This window comes from Podarcis tiliguerta (assembly GCF_965153285.1).
Source record: "Podarcis tiliguerta genome assembly, chromosome: 9".
Taxonomy (NCBI): domain Eukaryota; kingdom Metazoa; phylum Chordata; class Lepidosauria; order Squamata; family Lacertidae; genus Podarcis; species Podarcis tiliguerta.
This window is the reverse complement of record NC_139542.1, coordinates 55,535,137-55,551,598: the sequence shown is the minus strand read 5'-3', so window position 1 is coordinate 55,551,598 and position 16,462 is coordinate 55,535,137. Positions and strand designations below refer to the sequence as shown.

The window sequence follows — 16,462 nt, the reverse complement described above, 5'->3', positions numbered from 1 at the left end:
GGCACTATTGCAGTCACATCGAGCTAATTTATTAGGCTAGGTATATTGATGAGAGAACACTTCTGTAGAAGGTCATTCAATAACACTAGTGTAAGTTATATTTAGCACTTGTGTACAGTATAACAGACTCTGGTTAGAGTAAAGCTACTATTAATACTACCCAGTTATTTATGTACAACATGAGGGGACAACCGTTGTAGAGAGAGGAAGCTTGTAACATCACCAGTTCTCTCCCAATACAAATTGCAGGTATGTTTCTCTCCTTCACTCCCAAATCCAGACCTACCCCCATTCCAGGCTCCTGATCTGGACCCTTCTCTGCACCAACAATTTGGGAAAGAAAATGTTTGCACTTGGCCCATGAACAATGACAGAGGTAATTTGGCCCTGATTTAAGAACCACTTAAGGAGTTCCTTTGTCATCATGATTGTGTAGCTGTGGAACACTCCTATTAAATTGTAATAAACTAAACTGGTTGAGCAGGTTTGCTGCCATCTTCCATCTACAAAGTCGTGCTTCTAAACTTGTTGAAAGCAGTTCTTATCCACACGAATTGCTTTTATGAAGGATTTTTGTAAAAAAAATTCTACAAAATTGTTGCAGTGTGATATGCTTCCTGCTGAGGATTCCAGCTGCTCCTTTGAATTCTCCTCCTCTGATTTCGCAGTAGCTCTGTATCCTATCCCTATCCTTGCTTTTCATAGCATGTATTTTGTGGCCATTGAACGTTGTTGGTCCTTATTTTACCTATTTGGGAATGAGTCCCCCTTTTAGTTTTTTCTAAACTTTTTTCTTTTTCCTGTGCAAAGCTTGGGATTCTCTTGAGGCTGCTGGTATTTCTGCCACTACCAATAGTAAAATGAATCCTGATAATTAGCTTCTTTTTTTTGCTGTAGGATGTTTGGGTAAGGTGTTCATGGGATACGTTAGCAAAATATAAGTTTTAGGCCATATCTGTGCTATAAACCTAAATTTGCTGAATAGGCCAAGTACTTCTTCTACCTCACAGTCAAGAGTTCTGTGAACCGTAATTAATTGAGAATGGTTAATGGCCTGCCACGCACTTCCTGTGGTACCCTACTGCCTTCAGTTGCAGTAGAGAGGATGGTATTGAGGATGCTGTCCATTCACCAGTGATTCAGTTGCAGGTCCAATCAGCTTCTGAAGAAGAAACTGGGAGAGTGGGGAGGGAGAAGGACCATCTTGTCCTCTGCCAAAGGCAGCAAAATGTCTTTATTTGCTTGCTCTCTGTGTATGCATGCTGTGAAGCAGTCCTTTGTCCCATTATTATTAATAACGATACAAATACGCAGCACAGAAACTAATGCATAATATTGTACTGTAAACATACTGCAATGTAATTTTGTGCCATTGTTCAGTTGAATGTTTATATTAAATACCCAAGCAGCCCTAACCACTTTGAGAGGATAGTTGAAGTATAGCTTCCTCTTAATATGTCTGTTTTCATTCAATTTGAGATTTGTATATATTGAACAGGTAGCAATTATGTAGAAATCTTTTCTGTTCAATGTGATTACAGGGGTAAGAGTATACTAGAGATGATTCCAAACCTGATGCTGAGATTTGTTTGTAGTTGGCAGGAGTCTTATTTTCTACAGTGAGATAGCAAAGCTGAAATTCTATTACTTTACACTCTTGTTTTTTTAAGTTAAGGCATTTTTATAGTGAAGTCCAAGACTCTGTATCAAGAAAGAATTTATTTCAAAGCAAGTGTGTTTAAGGTCACAGCTCTGGTTGGTATGTCTACAAGATTATTATTTTTTAATGTTGCAAGGAGAAATTGGTGTAAAATAGCATTTTCCAATAATGTGTAGTTGTAGCTTAAAACCTTGCCATTTAGAAAAGGACTGTCAACTCTTGAAAGCATTGCATCCTATCCATAATAACATGCAAAAATGGGCATACTTCTGAAAGTGCTAGTGGTGTAACTCTCCTTGGATAAAACTTTATTGGTTTCCACGGTCTGCTCTGTGCCACTGAACTACTGTGTATAGTTCCCTCCTCTCTCAATTCAAGGTTTTTTTTGCAAATCCCTGTCAGTTGCTAAGCAACATGGAATGCTAATAGCTTATAGCTCCTCCCACAGCTGAATGGCTAACCAGTTGCTCACTTTGACAAGCAGTGCTTTCCTTTTACTGTAAGTAAAGTTGTAGGGCTAGCAGGATATGTATGTGCCAGTGCCCTTCAAAAGCCACGAAAGTCTTGGCAAGAGCAGAGCAGTGCACTGCTGGCAAACAACTAGCTCTTGATGCCTGGTTGGCAGCAAGTCGCAGGAAAATCCTTCGGCTGGGAAAAAGTTACTAAACTCTGCCCTGTTACTGTTGAACTGATCTTTGAATGCAGCACTCGCATGACAGGAGTCTTTGTGAAAAGTCTGCATTTTCCCTTTTGTCTTAATGGATGCTAGGAACTGAATCCGCATACCGCCGCACAAACATGGTGAGTGCCTTACTGCATTTATTTTAGTTTACGAGGAAACTGAAGTTTATTCCAAATGCAAAACATTGGTTTTTTTAAGCTCTAAAAGTTGGAATTATTTTCTTGCATCTGGTTCATCTTATGAGAACTTGTTTTGGGCAAAAGAATAAATTTATACTATTTTTTTTTATTGTGCACACTCGTAAAATATCTAATAAGTTTTTATGAAAGCCAGGGTAGAATGTGTATTAAAAAAACCCAAAAAACTGACAGGCTATGGACCTTATTGGGGTTTATGACATCAAGGCGCTGGGAAAATATTGATAGTGGAACTATTAGAGCCTTCCGTTCTTGAGAGCAAAAACATTCTAATGCAGTTGAGCAGCTGAATACATGCTTGCAATGAAATAGCCAGATGGAAGTCAAACGGGGAAATAGCAAGTTAGTAAATGGAGTAAAAGATCTTTTTAAAAATTCCCAGGCTGAATTGTAGGCATCTTGATATGTGTTCTGCTTTCTAACCCCAAGTGAAATGATGAGGTTTTACATACCATATTTCAAAATTCTTGTGTGTCAGATGAATGTAAACACTACTGTCACAACTACTACTGGGAATTCAAGTGCTTAACCATGTCAAGGATGCTTCTTGCTTGCCAAAGTAGAAGCGGGGGAGGGGTTTGTGTGTGTGCCTGTGACTTTTTCTTGACTGGAATGTAGCCTAGTATACAAAGGTAAGAGGCACACCTACTTTTCTGCCATTTTTTTTGGCTCTGGCCAATGGTGAATGACACAATGCCCAGTAATGTACTGTAACTGGATTTTTTTAAAAAAATAATCCACTACTTACACTGGCAATATCACAGCTTGACTTATTATTTACTGGATTTTTAAAATGTGGGTTGTAAAACTAGTTCTTACATTAGAATTTACAGTTTGTGGAGAATACTCTCCAAATAATTTTCTAGGAGAGAATATTCTCGAGAATATTCGCATTCTCGAGAATTTTCTCCGGAGAACATTCTCACCGCACATCACTGCCCTGCTGAAATCCTAGGCACAATACTTTGCTGCTCTCCAATTCCTGTGTTGTCAGGAAACAAGACATGGTCTTGTTTAGTTAGCACTTTGACTGAACCCATGCTCGTGATTTGTTTCTCTCCACTCTCAATAACGAATATGTGCATCCCAGTGCTTAGTTGTAGGTGCTCTGTAAAGTTGGGATGCGGGTGGTGCAGTGGTCTAAACCACTGAGCCTCTTGGGCTTGCCGATCAGAAGGTCGATGGTTTGAATCCCCACGATGGCGTGAGCTCCCATTGCTCTGTCCCATCTCCCGCCAACCTAGCAGTTCAAAAGCATGCCAGTGCAAGTAGATAAATAGGTACCACAGCACTGGGAAGGTAAATGGCATTTCCATGCGCTCTGGTATTCTGTTGTGCCAGAAGTGGTTTAGTTATGCTGGCCACATGACCCAGAAAGCTGTCTGCGGACAAACGCTGGCTCCCTCAGCCAGTAAAACGAGATGAGTGCCGCAACCCCAGAGTCATCCACGACTGGACTTAATGGTCAGGGGTCCCTTTACCTTTACCTAGCATGGCACCCTTGTTAAAATAAATATAGTATTGGAAGAGAAAAAAAGATTAAGCTTTCTATTACAGGGAATTAATCGTTATGTAGGTTATACAGCAGTCTCTTTTACTGCCTAGGGGCTATGCTCGCCGACTCCCCTGTCATTCCCTAAGTTCCCTTGTCACCATTCCAACCCCATTTCTGAACTCTTATATTCTGCAGTCCCTCCTTGCACCCATTTTCACCTTCATCTCCGTATGTATGACTCCCCGCCTCCCTTAGTGCACACTAAACAACCCCCATGGCTACTTCCTTCATCTTGCGTCTGCCACACATTGCACTTACTAAGCACCCTTTTTGCCTTCTGTCCAGTTATGAAACCACTCCTATTCTTCAGATCCTTCCATGCACCTGCTTCACTGCCAGTCCCATGCCTCCTACTCCCTCCTTTTCTGTACCCCCCTTTTCACCTTCACTTGCTTTTTCTGACCAACTTTTCGATTCTCCCTTGCACGCAGACCACCTCATTTCCATACCTTGTTGTCTCTCATATTCCTTGATCCCCTTTGTATGCATAACCTGTGGCATCTGTCACTGTATCTATAAGATGAATATTAAGAGCAAACGCCGGCTCCCTCGGCCTGAAAAACGAGATGAGCACTACAACCCCATAGTCATCTTTGACTAGACTTAAACCATCCAGAGGTCTTTTACCTTTACCTTGCTCTGCAAACTGTCAAATAGTAATGGTGGGACACTGGCTAAGTGACAACCAAACTCTCCCCCACCCCATAGTCTGAATGAGATGAAATCAGAAACCCTGCTATTGGATCCTTCTTCTTCTTCTTCTTCTTTTAAAAAACGGGTTTCGTTTCAGATGATACCTACTCAAGTTACCTAGAAGTCCATGTGGTGAATGCATACCTCTCTGTCTGTGTGACTTCAGAGTTCTCCTGGATGCATTGGAAGTTGGTTTCTTTGAGGAACAAAGGGTTTGAGATTCAGATTATACATTGAACCCATTGTAGTCAACTGTTTCAACAAGTATGCCACAAATTAACTTCCAAGTATGTGTGAATTGCACTATTGCCTACAGTGGTTCATATATCCGAACACACCCACATTGCAGTCTACTCCTATGCATATTTTACTTTCTAATTTCTGATACACCCGGGAGTTCCTGATTCAGATCCTGAAAGTAGTGTGACAGGGAAAGTGTCAAATTCAAGCCAGGACTTGGATTTGCTGCTGTTTGCAGACACTTCTTTACCTGTCCAGTGTCTGACATCATATGATGGCAGGTGGGTGTGGCTTGGCCAAAACGTCCTTATGGGCCAAATTGGGAAGCCTTGCAGCATTATTACACCTGTGGGTCATAGGCTCTTAGTACATGGGCTTGATGTAATGTGGTTTTCCCAAGAGTGACCCATATATCAATTCCTAAAATGCTGTGTGCTTTTTAAAAAAACAAGTATTTGTTCTTGCACTCCCAAGAATGGTGTCTCTGCCACTATCTCTGTGCCTTTGAAGCCCAAATCTCTTCAGATATATGGGGTTTCTCGTGAGTAGGAAAGTAGCACTCCAAGGCTGCCAGTCCTCAGTAGCTAGACATAACCTGTTTATTCCAATTATTTCTCCTTGCAAATTTATAGTACAGACCCAAGCAGTGTATGTGTGTGGGTGAGAGGATATTGAGTATACAAAGTGTGCAAGCCACTTCCTGCGTTCTGATTTTTAAGTATTTTATTAAGGAATCCAATTAAGGGGGAGAAATGGGGGACAGCTTATATTTCAATGCAATATTGCTTTGTGTCTAATCCTTACACTTTATAGGTTCTGATTGCCCAAGGGTTCAGTTCTGGCAGGGAACAGACAGAACTGTGCTCTAAATATGAGGGGGATGATGATGATGATAATAATAATGTATATGCCGCCCCTATGACTGGGTTGCCCCAGCCACATTGGGCAGCTTCCAACAAATTAAAACACAGCAAGATGATTTCAGATGTCTTCTAAGAGTCCAATAGTTGTTTGTTTCCTTGACATCTGACGGGAGGGGATAGTAGTCAGGCAAATGAAAAGAAACACAACAGAACATTGTTTAGTAGGCTTATTCATGATTACCACTTTCAAATGCTTTAATATTTCTGTGTGTTTTCAAATGAGGTAATATTGCATTCTGGATAATTGTAAGCTGCTTCCTGCATGACAGTGGCAATAAAGATGTAGTACAGATGGTATGTACAGCTTGATATCTCTGAAGTTTTACATGCCTCAACATACTGCTTCTGATAGTTATATTAAGCCAGAACTTAAAAATGTAACCTACTGTAATGTGAATGCCTGTCTGTCTGTGTCTCGGGCTCTTTTTGTGAGAGTGCTTAAAATTAGCATCTTGCTGTGTGGCCTAGAAGGGTTCAGATTGTGTGCAATCTAAATTAAAATGCACCCTGCTTGATATTTTAAAGAAGAAAACGTTCCACTCTCGTTCTGGCCTTCCCAAATAATTGGTGTGCATCTGCTTAAAGTGATAGTGTTAATATGAATCAGGTTTTGTTTTGTTTTAAAGTATTCTTGTGCTTTAATACAACTATTGATCTATAAACCCTAAATCTAAAACATGCTGTGTCTCTCAGACAGCACCTACGCAATCTATTTGCAACTGGAATGCAGACAGTGAAGTGTCCTGTGCTTCCAGCACAGTTATCCAATTTGCATGCTTCTCTAGCCTAGATATCTGGAGAAAAGTGCCCTCTTAACTAGAAATCCATTGTGGTTTGCAAGTGCTGAGTGTGGCAGGAAGTAATTGGATAGGGAAATGTTAACCCTTGGTTGCTGTGTCTAGAGATACCTATTACATTTCTGCTGGATAGGTAAAAGTAAGTTTGCTTCAACATGCTGTTTTCTAAAGGTAAACAAAACAACTCCTAAGGTAATTCTACTCAGTTCATAATGGGATAACTGATTAGCAACTGCCTAGGATAAAACTAATGGAATAAATGCTGCAGAAATAGAACATGATCTGTACTGCATCTGTTACAGCACTGCAACTCAAGAGATGCTACAGATAATTTTTTCATCTCCTTTATTGTTTTATTCTAATGACAATTTTTTCGGCTTTGGTGACTGCTGACAATGAAAATGAAGTGAATGCATCAAAACAGTACAAATATCTAGCCTAATCTTAGTGCGATAAAATGTTGCTGTGTACTTGCGTAGAGAACTTAAAATTTGTGGAATATTAAATAACTTGGAACATCTGAAGAAGTGTGCATGCACACGAAAGCTTATACCAAGAACAAACTTAGTTGGTCTCTAAGGTGCTACTGGACCATTTTTTTATTTTTTTATATATTTCAGACCAGCACGGCTACCTACCTGGATTTGGAACATCATGGTAACACATGCTGTCCTCTTGTAAATGCACACTGCCTCCTTGATTTATCCAAAGAATATATTGGTAAGATTTTGTCAAAGGAACACAAGGATCATTATGATTATAACCTTCCTTTTAGCATGTGCACAATAGTGAGATGCCAGTCCCTCTGGAAGGTTTTTATAATGTACATTTGATAACGTTCGTAGGTGTGCTAAGTTGAATGTGCTTGGCTTCATTTTTTGGCCCAGGGAGAACAAATGTCATGTTTCAGACATTTCCAGCCTAGAAGGAAAAATGTAAAAGCAGGAGGAGAAAATATAGACTTTTTTCCCAGCACAGTAGAAACTTGAGTGCTGTTAGAAGCTCATATCTCTCTTTATTAAAAAATAAATTGGGGGTGTATGATTGCAATGAAGCCCTGAAGGGAATTCTCATGCGTTTCCTGGGGTCTAGTGGACTCTCGGCACTATTGTGCAAAAAGTTTACAGATTGGATGGATTTGCGTTTTATTAGATAAACATAAAATAGTTTCTGGCTGACTCATGGAGGCGTTTGTGACTTTAGTGCAGCTTCTAAGTTATTGAATGTTTTTGCAGTTTCTCTCTCAAAAATGTAAAAAATACTACTGCCGCCAACGTCAACCGAGACCTCTTGCACTGCTGGGGTATTGTCGTTCAATAGCTAGATGTGGCGTGTTCAGAATGGTTGTGTAACTTCATTCCAGGAAACCATTTACAACTCTTATAAAACTGGGTGTTTTCTTGGGATTCCTGACTCAACACTGCTCCCATACAGATTTTTTAGGCATTGCTGTGGTATGCAAAGCTCTTTATTTCTGTGTGTACTACACAGGCTCTAAAATATTTAGATTAATCCCATGTGTGTGTTCTCTGTTGTATATTGTTACGACGCTTGGATTCTTACCATTAAAAGATAAAGAATTGTATATGAATTGTGGGGGATGATGCAGTATGTGTCAAATCTTAATAGGCCTTAATAGGCCTGACTGTTGTTTACCAGGATTTCTCTCTAAATGAAACATTCAAGCACTTCTCTGTGTGTTTCTCATCATAGCTGCATAGTTCTAGGCGGCCAGGGATCGCAGCCTGTCCAGTCCTAGCCAAGCCCCTGATCACCCAGAATTTCAGGATTAAACATATTTCTTACTGTGGTCACTGGCTTTGTTGTGTGAAGATAGAAAATGGTGCTCTGCAAATGAGTCACTGCCCTCCTGAGGCACAGGAGAACCTTTGCAGTGTGTCTTGCTTCTCATGCAATTTTCATTTATAGCCAGCTGAGTTGTCTTTAGACAACATTATCAATATCAACCCCTCCTCATCAGACTTTTGTAACATTGCAGTGATCTGTGCTATGCCTGATCGAGGTGTTCAATCCCCTGTGTGTCATCTGTTGGCTAAATGAAAGGGTTGCAGTAAAAGAAACTTCGAACTCTTCAGGTGTTTCATTTTAAGTTACTGAAACACCCTAGCATACTGTAACATTTACATTGCCTCTGCCCTCTGTTTTCTGCCATGGGTGTTGCAGAGTGATGCCTGCTAAGCATCAAGAATCAATAATGAGGGCCCACAAAAACAAACTGCTGTTGCGAGGTACTCCCAGTTTTTGAGTTTCATTCTTCAGAAACTTCATAATCCTAAGCCAGAGTGTCTCCCAGAGGCAATAAAAGACTTTGGGCAGGTATATTATAGTTAAGGATGACTAAGCATACCATCAAGCCATCCTGATTTTATTTGAATGTTTTGTTTTGCCTGCTGTAAGCCTTCAGGGAAAGGTGGATTAGAAGTTCAAATAAACAGAGTAAGCAAGTGGTAACGTTGCCGCTGTGCAAGGGTATTATTTCCAATAGTGTTTCAGGAAACGTTTGCCATAAGAGTGCCTTGGGCAAGTCAACAATGTATAGTAGATGTTAGGGATGGTACACTAGATGGACCTAAAGTCAACAGGGTGTAATGCAGTGTAAGCTTCATAAATAATACTAAGCAGTAAGTGTGAATTTGTGGGTAGTGCCATATACTCCCATCCCAAATAGGCTGCAGATTCAGGTCATCATCAGTCACATCTGTGGCTTTTCTCCATCCAGTGATGTTTAGCATCATGAAGTTATAGTCCAGCTACCTCAGGGTTGCCACAGGTTCCACATCCCTAATATAATGGGAAAATAAAGGTAATTAGAAAGATGAATTAATTCCGGAACTTTTTGTGTGTACCTAAGCCTTTGGTTTTTTTGGTGTGCGTGTGTGTTGTACTGTATTAAGACTGACCTGAAGCATAATGAGACTATAAGTGGAGACAGAAATGTTGGGTAAAAGTGTCTCAGATATTTACGATGAAGGGATAATGATGGATTGTTTTGTTTTTTGCCTGCTTGCTCTGATTACTGCGCACAATACTAAGAGTCCCTAATGAGTGAAATTGTAAAAAGAACCTAGCTTTGCTTGGAATGGCTTAATGAGTGAGGGGATAGATGCTCTAGCATCTTTGGAACTCCTGTCAATTAGGGCTCTGACATCAAAGGGTGCTGGAGGAACTCCCTCTCCAGCATTTTGGATCTTGAGAACCACGAATGGAAGAAAGTTCGCAGAAGGAGAATCCCCCTTCCTCTCACCCTATGCCCCCTGAAAAAAGGTCTCTGGGGGGCCAAGGGAGCCTCTGAAGACTGTGGGATGAGGGTGGTGCTTGGGTGGGAGAAAAATTGGCTAAAATTGGAGTAGCTTTCATCTTTGACACGGTTATGGTCCAAACTGGGGGGCTATGTACTGATCCACTGAGTAAATGCAACTTGGAATTTATGATTAGAAGAAGAGCCTAGCAGGTATTAGAAAACTTACGTTAGTTTCAAGTGGATTTAACTAGGTTGAGAGCAGTGCCTATATTTTTATACTTGGTTGTCATTTGCATCAGTTCTAATTTGTACCTATACATTTGGCTTCTAAGGCTGTTTTGGAAAGTGAAACCAATTCAGCTGATGAAGCTTTCTTCGAGTATTTGGTTTCATGCTGCCAGTGAGAGACACATCAGGTATTGTGTAGACTGATACAGGAAAAAACACATACCTGACTGCTTGTTTTATATGCATTTTAAACAAATAAACAAAAAACAAGTTGGAAACCAAACTGCTGGAGATATCAAAGCAATATTGTAGAGTTGTAGAAGAAATGTGTAGGCCTAGCTCTCAAAAGCAAATGTTGCGGGATACAGTGGTGGGATCCACACCATACCTTTAAAGCACATTCCTTCACATTCTGGGAAGTGAAGTTTGTTAAGGGTGCTGGGAATTGTACCTCTGTGTGGGATAAACTACAGTTCCCAGGATTATTTGGGGGAAAGTGTGTGATGCAGATGCAGCCAAATGTGCAGTATTATTTGTCAATACATGCTGTTGAGAAAAGTGCTTTAAATTTTTTAGTACCTAAATCCCCACATAGGCTGTCACCCTCCAAGTATTTGTTAATGATACGTTGTAGGGTTTTAATTATTTGGCATGAAGTTCTTGGTCTTTAGACCTCAAGCCTAAAACATGCTTGAACTTTTCATATCAGCTGTATTTTATTTTGTTCTAATTTTGGTCAGGTACCAGGGCTGTTAAACATTAGTTCTCTCCCTCTCCCTCTCCCTCCCCCCTTTTTCTCTTTTAAAAATGGGCCCTAGCACTTGTTTATTCCCCTTTCCCCAAAAGGCAGCTGTAGAGGCCCTGATCCAGCTTAGGACTTCATGGAAGGGAAGTTAACCATTTCCTATACATTCTCAAACAACCCAACACCCCAAGCTGCTATTTCCCTAAAGGGAAAAAGGAGGGGGGAAAGCAAGGAGTGTTCTCTAATTTTTCCATGTGTTCCATTTCAGGTCAGAATTGGGAATATACTTGAAAAGCCCTACAATTCCAGAAAACGGACACAAAACTGAGAGAAGCTTTTAAAAAAGTGATGGAAAACGCCTTAAATCCTGAACATTCTACAGATTAGGATGAGGACAAGCTAGAAACACAGTCAAAAATGAACATTGAAAGCATAGAGAAACAGGGCTTGCAGCCTCCTATAATCATCAGGGATGAAAATGGCAATAAATATGTGTGTAACGCTACTTCGTCAACCTCTCTGAATGGTGGCACTGTTAGCCACTGCCGCCAAGAGCTGGGACATGAAGACTATATCGAATTTAAGGATACAAGTGAGGCAGATATTTATTCAAATCCACAGAGCACTGAAGCAAAAGATCTGCAAAAGACTGCCAGTGACTATATCTGCATGGGGACTTCAGATCTGGAGGCCATGCACATCCCTTGTGCAAAGGAACAGTTTTACATGCATGCCTTCAATCAGAATTTCCAGGAACCAGAGAACCCTCTCAAAGAGGGTCTTGCAATAAAGAGTATCCAGAATTGCAGTACGGAGGAATCTGTGCCTTATTGCCAGGCGGACTTAACGCACCCAGTGCCCCTCGCTGCTGTGGAACTAAACACAACTACTGAAATCCAAGATGAATTAGATCATGCCCAAATGCAACAGGAAGGTGCTAGTTCAAGTGACTCTTTCATTACCATTATAAACCTGGGGGATACTGTGGGAAGCAAGTGTTATGAGGTGGGATGTGCCCCTCAGATGCCTGCATATTCTGGGGACACTTTTGAAACTGTTGCTTACACACACAATTCTGATTCCCCTAAGCTAGATGCCTTTGGCAACCCAAATATGATAAGTGTCATACAGCTAGATAGCGGAGTGTTACCTACTGCTCATTCACTGGCAAGAGATCAGGCCACCAATTATATAGATTTAGTATCACAAAACAGTGAACAGCAGGGAAAGCAGGATGCTGAATGTGGTAATTCTTGCTGTGGGAGCTCACCAGAAATGGAACCATTTAATCTGTTCAATGACGAGCACAAGAAATACATGCATAGCACACCTGAGCATGATGAAGCTGAACCTGGAGTTGATGGCACCATCAATGGCATGTGCCCTCTAGTAATTGAGAGCTTTGATGAGCATTCAGAACAGGAGTCTGACAAAGACAGGGAGATCTTGACCAAAGCACAAAATATTTCTAAAGAAGATCAGGTTTTTCTCGAAGGACACGATGATAAAATGTCCGAGACGCTTCACTGTGATATACCGAAGTTAGAAAGGGCTGATCTGGCTGAGCCTAGTTGCCATGAGACTTTTGTGGTTTTTAGTCCCTCAGCTGATGAACACAACTTGGCTTCTCCACCTCCTGAAGCAGGGTCAACAAATACAACTTTTGCTGTGTTTGCTACCCCCGATGAAGTTGGTGATGGAATTTCTAAAGGTGGGAAGAATGGCCACTTGGCGAAAGAACACCCCAGGAGGACATCATTGAAAAGTAATGCTGAACGAGTTGCAGTTAAATCGCCAAACAGGTCTCCCTTTGCAGCTACCATAACCAAAGCTAGGAAAGCAGAGATAGTGAGCTTTCCAAAACCAAACTTTAAAAATGTCAAGCCAAAAGTTATGTCCAGGCCTGTGTCTCAGCCAAGAGAAAGTAGTGCATCAAAAGCAGCTCAAAGATCTCCTCAGCTGTCTACAGCCTCCTCATCCTCCCCGTCGTCTTCCCCAAGGCAACCATCCTCTTCAGCTGCAGCACTGAGGAAAAAAATAGACTTGGATAAAGGTACAAAAGCAGAAGCACCAATGAATAAAACTCTCAAGCAACATTTTAATAAACACCTTCCTAGCCAAGCTGTGCATGCTGCAACTCATTCCGAAAACACTTCCCACAAGGCTCTAAAAACAACAGTGTCGAAGCAGAGCATGGAACAGGTCGACAAGGCAAGATGCCCTAGTTTGACATGCTCCCTTGTGGCAGCTCCATGCTCCCAGGACTCGGGTGGGACAGCGAGCGACAAAATGGATAGTGCAGAGTCTTGGGCGCAGCCTTGTGCTTTGAGTCAGATACCTCAAGGGGAAGAGAAGCAGAAGCAGAATGGCTTTTGTGGGATTCCAGCAGAACAGTCTGCAAAAGATACTGCAAACAAAGTTGTCTCGGTAAGTTTCTTAAAACAACAACAACTTAAATGTATCTTCAGGTTGTTTCCAGAACATGGACTGCGTGTTTATTGAACTCAGACCTCTAGCATTTTCAGCATATAAACACATGGTGATAGCTACTTCTTTGACTTTACAGGCAGATTGGGTAAGCAGGTAGAGGATTTATTACAATATTGGGTATGGTGATTTGTTAAACCTGACAGATGCAAGTCACATGTGATTTATGTGCTGCTGGTAAGATCATACTGCTCCTAGTAAGTGTTATGTGTGGCAGTGGCCAAAGTGGCGCAGGATCGTTCCCGGTGGCTCTTCCTTTCCCTCCTCTGCTTTGCTTATTTAGCCTTGCAGTGAGAAGCTGCCACCTGGATGCAGCCTGTTGAAAATTTTATAATGCACGTTCACTCAAAACTAATGCAGGACAGCTTGTTTACAGTTTTCATCCCAATACCCCACCAATCTTACTTGTAACCTTCTGTTTATAGCTAGATATAGTCAGTTTGTTTAAAATTTGCAACTAGTAAAGCTTCGATATGCAACTCTATTGCAACAAAATACAGCCTCTTTGCTTTCAGTTCCAACATTATTTAGTTTATACCAAAATAATCAAAACATCTTGACATCCTAGAACTGGAAATCTTGTTGCAGGGGCAGCAATGTGTAGGTGTTCCTTTATCAAGCTCTCAGGATGACAGTTGCTAGCGATAATATTTGCAGAAATGTTTTCTTTTCAGCACAGCAATTAAAGTATTGTGCAAGAGCTGACTTCAATGAGAGCCTTTTGAAAAGCTTATGACAAACTTCCTGCAACCAGTTATAAAAGCATATAAGAGTGTTTTAATCTCTGGCACTGTGGGTTTTTTAAAATATATTTTTTAAGGGTTTGTATCTTGGTACCGATTCCCCAGACTTGAGTACATTGGTTTTAGTCTTGGTACTGGTATTTGATTAAAAATTAAAGTGCAAAGTAAGATCAGACCTTGCTTCTCCTACAAGTACTTTGCAGAAGACTCTGAGAATAAGTGAGACCTTCCCTCACTTGGTGCAGGGGTTGGAGAAGGCTGTGTGAATCTCTCAAGGTCCTTCTCCAAAGCTCAATGTATAGCATATGCACATGTCAGAGGACTGTGCATGTTTGTGTGTGCGTGCTGATAATAGCAAATCGTGGCTTGTTACAAAGCCAAACCAAAAGATTTGGATCCCTGCTTCTAAACAGGACCACTGAGCGAGAAAATCACCTTCCTCGACTCCACTAGTAGGTTTGCATAAAGCTGTCTTTTAATTCACAAATTATTAAGTAAGATGATAATACTGAAATAATAATGTTATGAGTGAAGGACTACTCGTATAGGAAATCTGTCTCAACTCCTGCATTGGTTTCATGCTTTTACCTCTGGATTGGAGGTTTTGACTTGACTTGAGGCTTTTAGAGCAAAGCAAAGGTGAGGAGAGGAGTGGGATGGGACAGGTGCACAGAGGGATGATGGGGATGTTGTGTGGTTGCATGACTACCTACGCACATTTTGTCCTTCACATGTTCAGGCTGTGCACCTGAAGAGGGCTAATGTCAAAACTATTATCTTAGCTCTTGTTCAATGGCATCTCTTAACACCCTTTTAACATCTCCCCCCAAAATTTCATTTGAGCAGTTCCCCTGATCCTTGTAGAAGCAGGGGAGCTTACACTTTCATGCAATACATTTTTTTTTTTAAAAAAAAAAAACTTCATATCATAATTAAATACCAGAAGTGATGTCCATAATCTTTTGACCACAGCTGTTCTGTCTTTCTAAATTAGAGCATGTGGGTGGCTGTCAGCAGGACAAATGTTTGCCTCTTGATGTTGGGATACTCTTTAATTTGAGACAAGCCTTCAGTTCATGTTCAATCCAATGATTCTCCATTAGCCTCTCTCCATTATTACCTTAATGCTCTGCATTAAATTGTAGTTTGATCATGACTGCTTGTTGTTGTTGTTTTACCCCCACATGCTCCTGAATCGTATAGGTTTCTTTGCCTAAAGCAGAGGCAACCCAAGGGCAGAGTTTACCCAAGGACAGGCCTGTTGCCGTGAGGAATATGCCGGCCTCCAAGATTGCATTCCGCTCCAGGAGAGGAAGTGACAGCAAAAATGGCCACACATCTAAAATTTTATCTCCTCCAAGAGCAAGAGCAGTCCTGTCATCAAATTCTGGTGAGAAACACTTTTGTTAGTTACCTATTTTGTGTGGAATCTCCCATGACAGTGCATTGCATGTAGCCTGATTTTGGAATCCTGTGCCTGTGCGAAATGCTTGCTGCACGTCAATGTTGACGCCAAGTCACTGATGGTCATTTCCCCTCCCCTCCCCTGCATCTCCTCAATTTTGACTTTTCAGCTGCAGAATGCACTAACTCCTAACCCTGTTCCACGAGGAAAGAAATGGGAGATTTTATTCTGCTTAGATCTGGAGTTGTTGACTGTCCTTTACTTGGAGCCCCCCCCCTTCCTGGGCATGACAGTTCTTTGGAAGTAGCAAACCTGCTCTGAGGAGTGGATAGGGTCGTGTATCTGCTGCTGGCGTGTGCTGGGGTCTTTGCAAATGGACTTTGGTCATGAGACCACAAACTCCCAATTACAGCATACTCTTTTCAGCCATTTCCACGATCTCTGCAGAGCTCAGATTATTCTAGTGGCAATTATGTGGTCTTCTTTCCCTTGTTCATATAAGCTTGTGGGACTACGGGTGCTGGAGTTGGGGAAATGCAGAGTATTTTATAGCAGTAGTGGCACACTAAGGAGGCTGTGTGGTTTGCCCCGGAGTCCGGTCATGTGTGCATGCTTTTAAAGTATCTTGTGCATTTAACCCTTGTGTATTTAACCAGTTGTGAGCCCCCCATCGGTATGTGGATTGTGGCATGTGGGCTTTCCTACTATGCCATGGTCCCAGTTAACTACTTTTCTTCCAAATATGGCATTTATGCAAAGACAGAAGTTTATCATTGCTGCCAATGTTAGCTTCTCTCATGGGGAGGATAATGGGCTCAGTTGCTGGGACCACGATTTGAAGGGAA

At 41.3% G+C, this 16,462-nt stretch overlaps 1 protein-coding gene across 9 annotated transcripts in view; it reads left to right on the top strand.

Moving 5' to 3' along the window:
• The window catches only part of MTUS1 (microtubule associated scaffold protein 1), a 102,288-nt gene that overhangs the window by 11,926 nt on the left and 73,900 nt on the right, over positions 1–16,462 (top strand). For 8 of the 9 annotated variants that reach the window (XM_083458019.1, XM_083458024.1, XM_083458022.1 and 5 more), the window contains exons 2-3: positions 11,251–13,409; positions 15,416–15,602. In XM_083458019.1, the coding sequence (XP_083314145.1) occupies positions 11,400–13,409; positions 15,416–15,602 (2,197 nt within the window). In that variant the 5' untranslated portion in view covers positions 11,251–11,399. Of the gene's footprint in view, positions 1–1,554; positions 2,462–11,250; positions 13,410–15,415; positions 15,603–16,462 lie in introns of those variants that run through there. The other variant, XM_083458018.1, reaches the window with a different exon arrangement.